The 13,827-nt window shown below is 52.1% G+C and overlaps 1 protein-coding gene and 1 long non-coding RNA gene across 2 annotated transcripts; one reads left to right on the forward strand and one right to left on the reverse strand.

Annotated features, from left to right (window-relative positions):
- Positions 1 to 40: 40 nt before the first annotated feature.
- Nr1d1 (nuclear receptor subfamily 1 group D member 1) lies at positions 41 to 7,244 on the reverse strand. The gene is made up of 8 exons (XM_013117663.3): positions 6,754 to 7,244; positions 3,875 to 4,210; positions 3,505 to 3,593; positions 3,257 to 3,401; positions 2,267 to 2,910; positions 1,763 to 1,948; positions 1,144 to 1,354; positions 41 to 524 (listed from the first exon to the last, which is right to left on the reverse strand). The coding sequence occupies exons 1-8, from the start codon at positions 6,782 to 6,784 to the stop codon at positions 325 to 327; spliced, it is 1,842 nt and encodes a 613-aa protein (XP_012973117.1). The 5' UTR covers positions 6,785 to 7,244; the 3' UTR covers positions 41 to 324.
- Positions 7,245 to 7,469: 225 nt separating this feature from the next.
- On the forward strand, positions 7,470 to 11,019 carry LOC121141489. The gene is made up of 3 exons (XR_005878427.1): positions 7,470 to 7,770; positions 9,533 to 9,660; positions 9,796 to 11,019. It is a non-coding gene; the product is annotated as an uncharacterized LOC121141489 (long non-coding RNA).
- The last annotated feature ends 2,808 nt before the right edge of the window (positions 11,020 to 13,827 follow it).

Raw genomic sequence — 13,827 nt, forward strand, 5'->3', positions numbered from 1 at the left:
CCACCCCCCCCCCAAACGAGCACACATCACAGAAGCCAACTCAGCTGTGAACTATTGGATTTGAGACAGGAACAGAACAAATCGGGGGGCCGGAGGAGGGTGGGAGAGCAAGAGTGGTTTAAATAGGGGGGGTGGGAGCATGGTGATGGGGGTGGGGGAAGTTATTTACAAGAAGGCTCAGGGGGCCAGAGGCTCATCTTGGAATATTTTATAACAATATAAATAAGATTCTGGTTTGCTTTTCCTTTTCGTCTCGTAAAGGAGAGAGAAGTGCAGAGTTCGATTCTGTACAAGGGGGCAGCGGCAGAAGGCCGGCCGGGCGGGTCACTGGGCGTCCACCCGGAAGGACAGCAGCTTCTCGGAATGCATGTTGTTCAGGGTCCGCAGGTCCGGCAGCTTGAGCAGCAGCTTGGTGAAGCGGGAAGTCTCCGAGGGCCGGTTCTTCAGCACCAGAGCCCGAAGAGCCCGCAGCAGCGTCTCCTGGAGCTGCTCCACCGAAGCGGAATTCTCCATTCCCGAGCGGTCTGTGGGGAAGAGGACAGCAGTGAGGCAGGCTCCCTGAGCTCCTCCTCTGACGAGGACCCGGAGGTCTGCGAGGACCTGGCAGGCAAGGCAGCCTCTCCCTGAGGCCCCTTGGAGGGTGACGGGGGAGGAAAAGGAGGGTGCTACTCCTCCTCCCAGGCCTCTGCCCCAGAGCAGGGCATGCCCGAATGCTGGGAGCAAGGCCACAGGCTGGCCGCCTCCCACCCCTCAAGTCCACCCTCCCACCCCGAGCAAGCCACATATGGCCAAGCTCCCTTGCTATTTGCTCTGTAGTGCCCCCTGCCTGGGATGCCCTTCCCCCTCTATGCCTGGCAGTATCTTGTCCCTTTGAGGCCCTACTCAAGTGTCACCTCCTTCCCCAGCTCTCCCAGGCAGAAATAGTTGTCTGTGCTTTCTTGGTTCATGCTAATACTGTGACACTTATCTCACTGTTTTATAATTAGTCGGGCATGAGTCTGTTTCCCAAGCTAGACTGTGTCTGAATCATGTCTGTACCCCAGTGCCCAGTGCAGGGCCTGGCATAGAGTAGGTACTCCATAAAAGGTATGTTAAATTGAACTGCGTGTGCCTCCTCCAGGGTCAGGCGAGAGCTTGGCCTACCTGCAGAGACAAGCACCACAGCGGTGAAAAGGCCCAGCTCCTCCTCGGTAAGCGCCAGGGAGTTGAGCTTCTCGCTGAAGTCAAACATGGCATTGAGCAGGTCGCCCATGCCCATGGCGCCGAGCTCCTGCAGACTGTAGGTTGTGCGGCTCAGGAACATCACTGTCTGGTCCTTCACGTTGAACAATGATGCAAAACGCACCATCAACACCTGAAGCAAGGACAGGCATTCTGAGTGAGGTGGGAGGAGCATTTGCCAAATGACTCCTTCCAGTTTCCCCAAAACTTCAAGGGTGTTGCCTTAGATTGCCAGTAAGGGGATGGCCTCTGAATGGTCGGGGGGGACAGGTAGAAGTGACACCAGTTCTGGAATGTGCATTTAACCAAATACCATCCATCTGCTAGGTGTTACTCTGATACAGTGAGTTTGGAGTAGACACTGGCTTAGAGGATGGAAGTCCCACATACCCAGAGGTGGTGATGACAGTTCCACCTCCGCCATCAGAAAAGTAACACAGTTCCAAAGTCCCTGAACCAACCCCTCCCTACCCTAGTCACCCAACTATTCTCACTGGCTCCTTCCCATAGTTAAGAGCAGGGAACATCAAGTATTGCTCACCTCAAAGGTGCCAGCTTTCAACAGGGTCACCTGGTCGTGCTGAGAAAGGTCTCGGAAGCCGGGGATGTGCTTGGCAAACTCGACCACCTCACGCACAGCAGGTGTGAAGCTCATTGAGAAGTCTTCCCAGATCTCCTGCACAGTCCGGCCACTTCGTCCATGGGGATACATGTTCATGGGACACGCCTACGGGGAAGATGGGATTAAGGAGGAGCAAGTCAGCCTGGTGGGCTCCCCTGGGCTCCCCCAGCAGGACTAGGACTACTTTCCAGGTTCTGCCTGGGCTAAAAGCTATGACCCGAGGATGGGTCTCTCACCTAAAATAGCATTTAGGTGATTAAGGGTTCCCTGGCAGAACCCAGGTTGCAGGGTAGAATGTCATTTCCTGAGCGGAGGGTTTCTCACCGTCCGCCAGTTCCCACCGACGGCTGGCACCACCTGCCTTCCTCTAGGCCCAGCCTTTCAAGCCCCCTCCCTTTCTTCACATCGGCTCCATGCCCTCACCAGCAGAACATTCTTGGTGTTGCCTGGCCGTAGACTGTTTGCAGGGGCCTCGCCCTCTGAGGCCGAGTATACGTGGGTGGGGCACAGACGATGCCCATTGCTGTTGGGTTGGTGGCAGCTGTGATGGGCAGAGCCAGAGGGCCAGGTAGGGGGGTAGGAGGAGGGGCCCTGGCATAGACCATTCAGTGCTTCATTATGACGCTGGGCCGCCAAAATGTTGTTGTCATTGGGGGTAGGCGGGCATCCCTGACTCTCCCAGCGGTGCGGAGTAGTAGCTGAAGGGCTACCTGATGCATGATTGGCATTGAAGTTGCCAGGTGAGGTGCCTAACTTGTCATGGGCGTAGGTGAAGATTTCTCGATGGGCCCGAGCCACCTGGGATATGACATCCTCCACGGTGGGCTCGGGGCTTGGGGATCTAGGTGGTGTCAGCTGTTGTGGGAACTGAGAGAAGCCCACCAAAGGAGTGGGGGCTGGCGCAGGAGATGTCGAGGCGCCTATGGAGCCTGAGGTGGGATGTGGGGAAGGTGGGGTCTCTAGAGGACACAGGCTGCTCAGTTGGTTGTTGGCCAAGTTCATGGCGCTCTGCATCTCAGCGAGCATCCGTTGCTTCTCTCTCTTGGGGATGCGCCCGAAACGCACAGCTGCAACAGGATGAGAGCCGTGTCAGGAAGTTCTCACATACTCACGTGCCTGCCTCTCTTCCTTCCTTCCTCCTGAAAGGCTAAGACCCTGAAAGCTGGGGTTCCATGTCAGAACTAAAACCACCAAGGCCACACCCATTCAAAGGATATGATAGTAGACAGACGGGGCCCCACACACAAGTGTGTTTGTCCAAGGGGTTAACACATGGGCATCCTCCATGCAAACGACATTCACAGTACCACATGTCAAAATGTAAGGCTTTTTCCCCCTAAGGGAAGGGTTAAGGTAGAAGCTGGATGGAAGGAAATGGGGCGAGGAGGAAACACGGGGAAACTACTGCCTTACCATCTCTAGACATGCCGACGGAGAGACACTTCTTGAAGCGACATTGCTGGCACCGGTTGCGATTGATACGAACGATGGAGCAGTTCTCATTTTTCAGACACCGTTTGTACTGGATATTCTGTTGGATGCTCCGACGGAAAAAGCCCTGGAAGGCAGGGTGACTAGTGAACCTCTTCATCTGAGCTGAGCCCCTGAATCATGGAGGGAAGGCATCACCTGCCTGGGTCCTCAACCCCAGCCCGCCTCACCTTGCAGCCCTCACAGGCATGCACGCCATAGTGGAAGCCTGAGGCCACATCCCCGCACACTTTACACAGTAGCACCATGCCGTTCAGCTCTGTGGGAGGAGACAGGCAGAGGGTAAGCAGAGAGACCTGAGTGGCCTGACATGTGGAGGCTTTCCAGGCTGAAGATTCTAGGAGGGAAGGGCTAAGGAGGGGCTCCTGTGTCTAGGAACACTCAGATGACTGGACTGGACTGGATGGAAACCAGTACAACTGTAAGAGAAATCCCAAAGGCCAGGGCGCAGACCCTGAAGGTAACTGTCAGACGGAAACCAACTATCACCTGAATCCCGGCTCGCTTCCTTTCCCCTGAATAAGCTGGGCATTTACTCACTGGTAATGTTGCTGGTGCCTTTGCTGGGAGACACTCGGCTACTGTCCTCCATGGCCACTTGTAGACTTCCTGGGGGGCTCCCGTTATAGAAGGAGGAGGAGGAGGATGACGACGACGCTGAAGAAGGGGAGCTATCATCACTGAGGCTGGGTGGTACACTTCCAAAAGAGCGGGCAGGGTCCTGGGTGAGGGAGCCGGTGGGGGATGGTGGGAAGTATGTGTGACAACCTTGAGTCAGGGACTGGAAGCTGCCATTGGAGCTGTCACTATAGAGGGACTCGGGGCTGGTCCGGCTGGGAGAGGAGCCACTGGAGCCAATGTAGGTGATAACACCACCTAATACAACAATGCAAGAGAAGGAGATCAACCATCAAAATACTGTTCCTCTTAGGAGTTATGCATGTAGAACCCCAAGCTTGAAGTAATAAGCAATTCTCCCACACACACTAGACGTGGCATGGTCAACCTACTCACTCTAAGAAATTCTCCATCACATACTACATGTGATAGTCAACCTAATCACAAGAAACACCCATAGCCATTTATTTGCACAATACATTCAACTTCTGCTTTGGGTGTGAGGCATAACCCCACTGGGCATCTCATCCATGGGAAGGAACCCCTGCCCCAGATATTTTTCTGAGGGAATATCAACTGCAGCTAGTAAGTTATAAGGGGCAGACCTGGGGATGGGATGGGCAGCTGACAGCCATTCACAAATAACGCGGCTGCCAATTATACACTAAGAAGACCTATTCAGTGATGGCCCATGAAGGGTGGCTAGCTAAGAATTAAGAGGTCATACAACCGTAAGACAGTCACCTTCCCCTCAAACCCAACAACGTTTTCTCCTATTGTAAGTACTACAGGGAAGGACTCTGTTCAGCTGGCTCCCCTGGCCTGCAAGGGATGAGTCACAATGAAAGACTCAGGGAAATGAGCTGCAGAGGATGGAAGAGAGGAATAAATTGCCCAGCCTGGGGATTTAGGCATTCCCCGTTTCAGGTCTCAGCCAGATGATGACTTTGGCTCTATAGCCACTCAGGGACTTTGTCCCTATGGTTACATCGCCAACCAGGCAGTTCTGCTCCTGTGGTGTTTGCAGAAGAGAAGGGTGACTTGCCTGCCACACCTCTGCCAAGCGCTTTGCTTGGCCTGCCATGGGTGGAGTGGGAAAAGGGAGGATCCCCAGACACGTGTGTTTGCTGACACATGCCATGCCACCGTGTCTACAGAAGCACATGTCTTACTCACCCACTGACACACACTAAACTAGGCAGGGCAACCTTAAAATAGCTCAAGGTTGGTCAGGGTGAACCCAGCTGCCCGGAAAACAGTTGCAGAATGGCTAAGCGGCTGCAGTTTCACGGTTGGGGTGGGGGATGGGATAGTTACGCGGACCTAAATGAACTTGACCTAGTTTATCCATCCTGAAAGAGGGCATGAGAAAGTCACTCAAAAAGTCTTCGAACTTTGAAGTGAGGGGCACTGCTCAAAAGACCCTAGTTCTACATCTAGATCTGTATCACTACCAATTTGCTTTCCAACCTACAGGAAAACAACACTTCCTCTTTTGGTCTGTTTCCCTTTCTGTGAGAAAACAAACAAAACAGTATTATGAAAAGAAGTACGGTTTCTGCTTTGATCCTCCGATACTCATGTTTTGTCGGAGAAGACATTCATGGCAGGTAATGAGGTACCTGGGGAACGGTTAAGACTTCGGGAACGAACGTGGGAAAAAGCTGGGTCTAAAAGCAGTAAAATTATGTTGGTGCGATTAAAATAAAGGGAGTAAGTATGAGCTGGTGCGAGGTCTCGTTGGGACGCATAAAGCTGAGGCCAGACAAGTCACACGGGTGGCCCCGTCTTAGTCAAGTCTCGGTCACGGAGGGTAAGAGGGCCAGGCAGTTGGAGAGGAAAAGAAAGCAGGCGGGGGCGGTGAGTCAGCCCAGCTTCACCCAGATCTAGGTGGAGAAGGGCGGGGCCGGAGCCTGGCCCTCAGCTGGCCTCACGTCCCTGCTCCACGTGTGCCCCTCGCACGTGGCTCCCCAACGAGGAACCCCGGAACTCGAAGCACCGCCTTCTCCTCTTCCCTTCTGTCACAAGCAGAAACCCGCCCTCGCCCCGCCCCTCTGGCAGCGGCGTCCTGGGTGGAAGGCTGGACCCTAAAACCAAGCTGGGCCGGGACAACTGAAGGGAGGAGAGACGGGAACACGCGTTGCTCAGGCAACTTGAGGGGCGGAGCTCATTATGTAACGAGGCCGGGAAGCAAGGACCAATAGGATGGTGGCCACGGCTTCTACTGAATGAAAACAAATGCAGCACGTGGGCCCGGCTCTGCAGCCATGTGAGCCCTCCCCAGGCTCAGGCGCTGTGGGTGCCCTGCCTGGAGATGAGCCCCAAGCACCCGACTCCTCAAGTGGAGTTCCCTACTGCCACTGAGGATTCCCCTACAAGATCTGTCTGACCCATTCCTTCAGATCCTCCAGTCCCACAGCTTCCCAGACTCCCTGGAAGTATGCTAGAACTTGAAAGAGAAAAGCGACAGGCGGTGTACAGATGGGGACGTTTCCAGACACCGCTTCAAAGTGCTCAGTCTCCCCAAACTCTTCCACTTAGCACTAGTATCCACCCTCCATTTCATTTGCCCAAGATGCAAGTTCCTGCGGACAGGGGAATTCAGAGCGGTAGTGGTGATATGCTTCAGGCACAATACCAGCCAGAGTAACCCGCTCTGGAAATCCTACCTAATGGCTCTCAGCACAGTAGCAAACACCGGCCAGAGGGAATCCCCAATCCTTTACAAAGTTCCTCTCATAAGCCGTGGATGGAAATGGAGACAGTGACAGAGCAAGGATAATGATAAAGAATCTCAGTACCTGTGTTGTTGTTGGAGTCCAGAGTCGTCATGTCTTCACAGGCTGAGAGCGGTCATTCAAACTGGACCTTGACACAAACTGGAGGTTGCAGTGATCTCTCTCGCCCCCTGGGCAATGGCTGAAGGAGACAAGTGGACCCCGCGGCTGAAAATCAGGATTCCAGGCACCAAGCAATAAGGTTCTGGGGTGGCCGGACTGCAGCCCTGCAGAAGGGTAGGACGCTGAGGCAACCGAGGTCTGATTTGCATGGGAAGAGCAGAGAGAATGTGTGTGAGGAATCAGCCTGCAGCAGATCTGGCTATAAGGTAGCAAACAGGGTAGGGTCTCTGCAGTGCACCGGATGCCACTCCTGAAGGCTCCGCAACACTGCAGGGTAGCAAATCTGGAGCTCCGGATGCAAAAGTCCCAAAGGGAGAGAAGCTGCAACCAGGAAGTAAGTAGGTGATAGAGAAACGAGGCACCCAGACGCACAGAGAGACGTGTGCCCTGCTACGTTGCCTCAGCAGTAATATTTCACTCTGCCAATCTCAACCGCCTTTTGCCCGAGCCTTTCCCTGGGACAGAGGACTCTGCGCAGGCGCCAGCAGCCCAGGGTTCCCGGGCCGCACGCGGCACTGAAGCAGGTACCATGTGATTCCAGGGAGCGCCTCGTGCCCCAGTGACACACTTTTCCAGCAGCCGGCACGTTGAGCTCTATGCGTCTGCGCACCGCCGAGATTGTTGGGATTTGTAGTCTACTGACAAAGTAGGCGGAGTGCGTCTATTCCCCTTTTCTGCTTTGCCAAAGTGCTTGCTGGCAGCAGGGAGGAGCTGAAAGTGGACTAGGGTGGAGTTTTCTAAAGAGTCAGGGTGGCGTGTTTGGAAAGCCTTGTATGGCAAGGGCATGTGAATTCCTGGGGAGGGCCTGGCAAGCTTTACAGCTCCATGGGAGATCAAAGCTAAAAGGCTCTTTTTGCAGACCTAGCAAACGTGAGACCTTCACGTGATTGCAGAACTGACCTCGCCCTGAGGTTATTGGTAAGGGGGATGGGGCGCACGGGACACGGGACAACAAGCTGAGGAAGGAGATTTCCCTGGAGTCAAGAATTTAAACTGGTTTTTGCTATGGTGACAAGGCTGGATAGACAGTGTGAGCGCCTTTCACTTGCCCCCCCTCCCGCCCGCCCCGAAGAACACCCGCGGGAAAGGAATGACACAGATAGAGTGGGGATATCCCTAGGGACTCCCTGTTTGCTTATACGACACCACTCTGCCCACTCAACTGACTTTGGGGTGAGTCATTTCCCTTTATCTGGGAAATAAAAAGGACAACAGAGGGAAACTTCATGGTGAAAGTGCTTTGAGGACCTAATGTGAAGGGGTCTGCTCCCTGCTGTGCTTCATGGGGGCAGGAGTTGAGGATATGAAGATCCCTTAAATCCTCCTCCCATTGGCAATGTGTGCAGCTCCCGCCTGTAATCACCCTACTTGAGAGGCTGAGGCAGAAGGACTGGGAATTTGAGGCTGGCCAGAGCCTATTGGGGGGATGGGGGGCAGGAATCTTCCCTCCTCTTACTGAAGAAGGAAAGAAGGGTCTGACCCCAGGCTAAGCATCTACTGCTATCTACTGCTTCCTTTTGTTTGTTTGGTTTTGCGTTTGTTTTTTGTTTTTTGAGATAGGGTTTCTTCGTATTGTTTTGGAGGCTGTCCTGGAACTTGCTCTGTAGACCAGGCTGGCCTCGAACTCACAGAGATGCGCCTGCCTCTGCCTCCCTAGTTCTGAGATTAAAGGCATGTACCTCCATGGTCTAGCCACTGTTTCCTTCCTTCTTTCTTTCTTTCCTTCCTCCCTTCATTTATTTATTTATTTATTTATTTATTTATTTATTTATTTATTTATTTATTTGAGACAAGGTTTCTCAGTTTAACAGCTCTGGCTGTCCTGGAACTCACTCTATAGACCAGGCTGGCCTCAAACAAAGATCCACCTGCCTCTGCCCCCTGAGTGCTGGGACTGCCTGGCAGCTTTCTTTTTTTACCTGAAGGCTTTCTTTCTTCACTTGCTTTTAGGCAGCTCCAGAGATAGAAGTTAATGGGATTCTGGGAAGTAGGGCAGCTGGTTAGGAAGCAGAGAAAAGCATATAGGCAGTCTGGTGGTTTGCCCTGGGCTACTTGTTTAGAAACTTAAACAATGAGAGGCTCTTGCCTCAAAACTGGAGTGAGGGCACCAAGGGGAAAGTAAGCTGAGAGTTAAGGCCAATGATATCGACTGCACAGCAGGCTTGACTACTGACCATCTGAAGGCTAAGCTTCGTCTCTGTTCCCTCACAGCTCACCAGAGTGGGACAGACAAGAACCAGCTGGCTTTTCTCTGGTCCGCCCTGCCCCTTGGGCCCCAAGCAAGGAAGCTGCTGCAGAGCACTATGGGAGGAACTGGGAGGAGCTAGGACAAAGGAGGAAAGAGGCTTTCCAGGAAAACTTGGTTTCGAACTCAACCTCTACTCCCTCCCCCCTCCCACTAGACTGCTTAGAAGGAGAGCTGGGAGGCAAAGCTGCTCTGTCCCCGGCTCCCTGCTCTTTGTGACCTTCCTGACTGGGTCAGAGCCAGGGGACCCCACCCAGGTGTCTGTCAGGGCTGCTCAAATTCCCAAACCCCATGGTGCTATCTAGACCCTCCACCCCACCCCAGCATTGCCTCTGACGTGGCATGCTCCCCTTAGCTGCTCTGGGGCCCCCAAGGCTGTCCACAGCTGTGGTGGTCCTGCCCACATCCTCGAGCTGAGCATGTTTCCATTTGAAGGAAGGTCCAGAGATCAAGACTCTCCTGTGTTTGCAGCTAGTGACAAGGCAGAGGGAACCAGAGTTGAAATTCATTCAGCCTAATCTGGCTCTTGGCAAGAAGCAAAACTGTTTTGCAGTCTGCATGAGGTATGAAGGCAGAGGCTGGGAGGAAGGGAGGGAGGGGTGCTGTCTCTGACCCCTGTTTCCTCTGCACTTCACACAGGCCTCTGCCTTTTCTCCCTGACAAAGAGCCGCCTTTTTTTTTTTTTTTTTCTGAGACAGGGTCTAGTTCTGTGGGATGGCCTTGCATTTGAACCGTCCTGCTTCTGCCTCCCAAGTTCTGGGGCTGCAGCTGTTACTCATACACCCAAGTCAAAGAAATGACTTTGGATATCCTTGCAGTGGAGATGAGGATATGAGCCCACTTCCCACTCCGTCTCTTTTGTTGGATTCAAGGGAATAACAAGAAAGGTCAGGGCTTTTTCTTGGTCCTAGAAAATTCTAACATGTAAACTGTGCTCTTTTCTCTACCAGGGACTTCTAGAAGAAGGGCAGAGGAACCGAGGAACCAGGGCCACCAAAAGAATGTGTTATCTCACCTAAGGGAGACTAGAGTAGACGGATGGCCTCTCTTTGGCCTAAACCTTAGCTTAAGACTCTAAGTTCTGGTCAGAGCTCCTTGCCATGCTCATAGGGAACTGGAGTTATGATTACCAATGTAAACAGCACCTTTACATGTGTGCATGTGCAGTGGGTGAGTGCTTGATCCAAGATCTATTCTCCTTGACAGTAGGTTGTTCTGGGTAATAGGGCAACACCCTGTGCAAATCTTGAGTGGCCTAAATCTTGGGCAGACTGTTTGACTGACTGACTGACTGACTGACTGAGGGTGGGTCCCTATGAAAATAGGTCAGGCTTCAGTTAGGTGCCTTCCCATCCCCCTCCTTTCTCATCTGGAACCCATTATCCAGGGTAAAAACCTGTTGGCCCAGGTGATGCAAATCTGGATTAGAAACCTAGAGATGTCCCTGAATCAGAGAACCAGACCTTTACCTAAAAGAGGTTCATTCCCTACCTTCCTGGATCATTTTCCTGGTTTCTAAAAGGCCAGCTAGTTTTCCCTACCCCATCCAAAACTCCCACCATTTGGGGAGGACCTCAAGACAAGAGGGACAAAGTCTGAGTTAATTTGCTATGAAGACCGTAGAAAAGGAAAGATGAGGCAGGAGCCAGGGCTGACGGGTTTCAATGAATAGATTTTGCCACCTTTTCCCCACTACAATTCTTTCCCAGAAATCACACAAAATTTTTTTTTGTATTAAGTACCAACTGTATGCCAGGCATTGTGCGAAGTACCATATAAAGATTCTTTCTACTGGGCAGTGATGTCCAACACCTTTGATTCCAGCACTCAGGAGGCAGAAGCTGGCTGATCTATGTGAGTTTGAGGCCACCGCCAGCCTGGTCTACTGAACAACTGCCAGGACCGGCTCCAAAACTACACAGAGAAACCCTGTCCTGTCTTGGGGGGGGGAGAACCCAAATACATAAATAAACATTATTTCCTTTTGGTTTTCAGTGCTGTAGATCACATTTGGGGTTATTTTTTTTTTGTGCCTCCCCCACCTTGGAGATGGGGTTTCTCTGTGTAACAGCTCTGGCTGTCATGGAACTTGCTTTGTAGACCAGGCTGGCCTCAAACTCAGAGATCCACTTGCCTCTGCTTCCCAAGTGCTGAGATTAAATTAAAGTGGTGGGCTACCTCTGCCTGGCTGTAGATCACATTTTATATTTTGGAGATCAGGAAACTGAAGCTTAAAGACGTTTATTAATGGGCAGTGGTGGCGCACGCCTTTAATCCCAGCACTCGGGAGGCAGAGGCAGGCGGATCTCTGTGAGTTCGAGACCAGCCTGGTCTACCAGGGCTAGTTCCAGGACAGCCTCCAAAGCCACAGAGAAACCCTGTCTCAAGAAAACAAGCAAAAAAAAAAAAAAAGATAGAGTTAAGATGTTTATTAATATGGCCAGGATGCCAGAAGGGACTAGGAGAGCTGTCTTGAAGCTGTATTTACAAAACACCATCAAAGAATAACAGAGTTCGTAGAGTTTATTGGAAGCATAAAGCTCCCTAGCTTGGAACAGTCTCTATATGTCACTATCAATAAGCATGGCAGTGCTGGGGTTTCAGTGCCAGGCCTGAAGAAGAAATTCAACTAGCAAGACTTGCCCTCCCAGAGAGAATGGTACTGCTAAGGATGCATCCCAGCCACATGGGCATACTGACCCCTGTTCCCCAAGCCAGGGTGCTGCTGGGAAGGGAGGTGTAGCATCAAGAAGAGAAACTTCTGTTCCCTCCCACACAAGAACCTCAGCTTCCCAGAACCTCTCCTTTAACACCAGCATTTCCTCTTCCCTGAAACTCTTTCTCCATCCTACAGTCCCATTGTCTGGTTGTACAAGGTAGGAACAGATCAGAATAGGATGCAAAAACCAAACCCGCCCAACCCAACCAGCCAATAAAAACAAACAAAACAAACTTCCACATCACCTGTGAGGGACTCAAGCAGACATATGAGCTCTGGTCTCCACTCAAGTCTCCTAATTATAGGGGCCACACCTGGTGATGGATAGGGGAAGGTCTGATAGGCCAGGGCACCTCAGAGCCCCTTGGTGCTTCCTTCAAGAGGTTATTGAAACTGGGTTGACCCAGGCGTGGTAGCTCACACCTTTGATCTTTGTTTGGGAGGTAGAGGTAGGCAGAGCTCTGTGAATTCCAGGTCATCCTGGTCTGCATAGTGAGTTCGTGAGACCCTGTCTCAATTAACCAAAATAATTAATCAATGAGTTGGGTTTGCTGAAAGTCTGGAAGGCTATCAAGGACAGAAAGAAATTGTGACATGACCTAAGAAAGGACAATCTGAGCTGGGCGTTGATGGCGCACACCTTTAATCCCAGCACTCGGGAGGCAGAGGCAGGCGGATTTCTGTGAGTTCGAAGCCAGCCTGGTCTGCAGAGCTAGTTCCAGGACAACCTCCAAAACAATGAGAAACCCTGCCTCAAAAAAAAAAAAAAAAAAAAAAAAAGAAGACAATCTGGCATTCCTATTTATCTGCCTGAGAATTGTGTACCTTTAAAGCCACCATCCAAGATCAATGACACCTCAGTGCTTTGAGAACTCAAAGGAGAATCCCCTTCTATGAGCTCAGGATCTGTGTCAATAGGGATCATGGAGGTGGCATGTACTGTCCTTGGCAATACAAGACAAGCCCCAGGTGATCCTTTATTTGGTAACGAGCCCACCTTCCTAGCTAGGGGGACACACGTCATGCAGTTGTCTCCTGTTCATTCTTTGCTAGACCACTGCTGCAGCCCACTGGTGACACCACCTTCCAGTCTCCTGTACCGGCCGGGCCACTGACTGTCCTTGAGTTGAGCCTCTGTGGATTGAGATGCAGAGAAGTGTGGGGTGCCTCTGAGCCTGCCTTATCTCCATTCTCAGCTGCATGTCAAACTCTCTCCTGAGCCAGCATCTCCTATTATTCCAGCCTTTGCAGATCTCAGTGCAGCTGTCTAGGGAGGCCAGAGACTCATGACGGTCCTCGTGAGAAGGATGGGCTACGGAGGAACTGGGGCCTGGGCTGGCATTGGGGGCCCTGTGTAGCTTCTGGGAGGCTTATGTAAACACTGGCTGGGATGAGGAGGGAAAGGAGAGTGCAGTGGGCTGCCCAGAAAAAGAAAAGAAAAAAAAAAAAGCAACCCCCCGCCCCTCCAGCTCAGGCTGTGTGGAAAGGAATAAGGCTCTCGTTCAGTCCCTCCTCCCGCCCTTCTCCACTGGTTGCAGCTGTTGGTTGGAAGGTCTGCAGCGTGATGGGGGAGGGAGGCAGGGGAAGGAGGGAGAAGATGCTACTTCACAAATTTAGGATCCTTCCCCCTCTTCTAAATCGGGAGGGGGGGAGCTGGCAATTTGATGAGATTTTCAATGCTGCAGGAAGGAGCTTTGGCTCATTAGAATGCGTAGTTGCACCCTTGGAAAAGAAGAAAAAACTGCTGGTTGCAAAAATGCAGACGTGTGTAGGGGCCCAGAGGAGAGATTAAAAAATAAAATAAAATAAAAAGCGCCAGCTCTGCAATGCAGGATCTGCAAAGTTTTTAGTGTGCGAGGAAATGTGGGTCGTGCTCATTTCATTTGCTTGTTCCTGCTAACCTACTGTCCGCCTGACTCCAGCAGAGCCTCGCCTCGCAGCAAGAGGCACTGCGGTGCAGAAACAGGGTCACCAGTGGGCTGGGGCAGGAGCCGTGGGCTGGAAGTAGGAG

The sequence above is a fragment of the Mesocricetus auratus genome, unplaced genomic scaffold, assembly GCF_017639785.1.
Source record: "Mesocricetus auratus isolate SY011 unplaced genomic scaffold, BCM_Maur_2.0 Super-Scaffold_100007, whole genome shotgun sequence".
In the NCBI taxonomy this organism is placed as follows: Eukaryota; Metazoa; Chordata; class Mammalia; order Rodentia; family Cricetidae; genus Mesocricetus; species Mesocricetus auratus.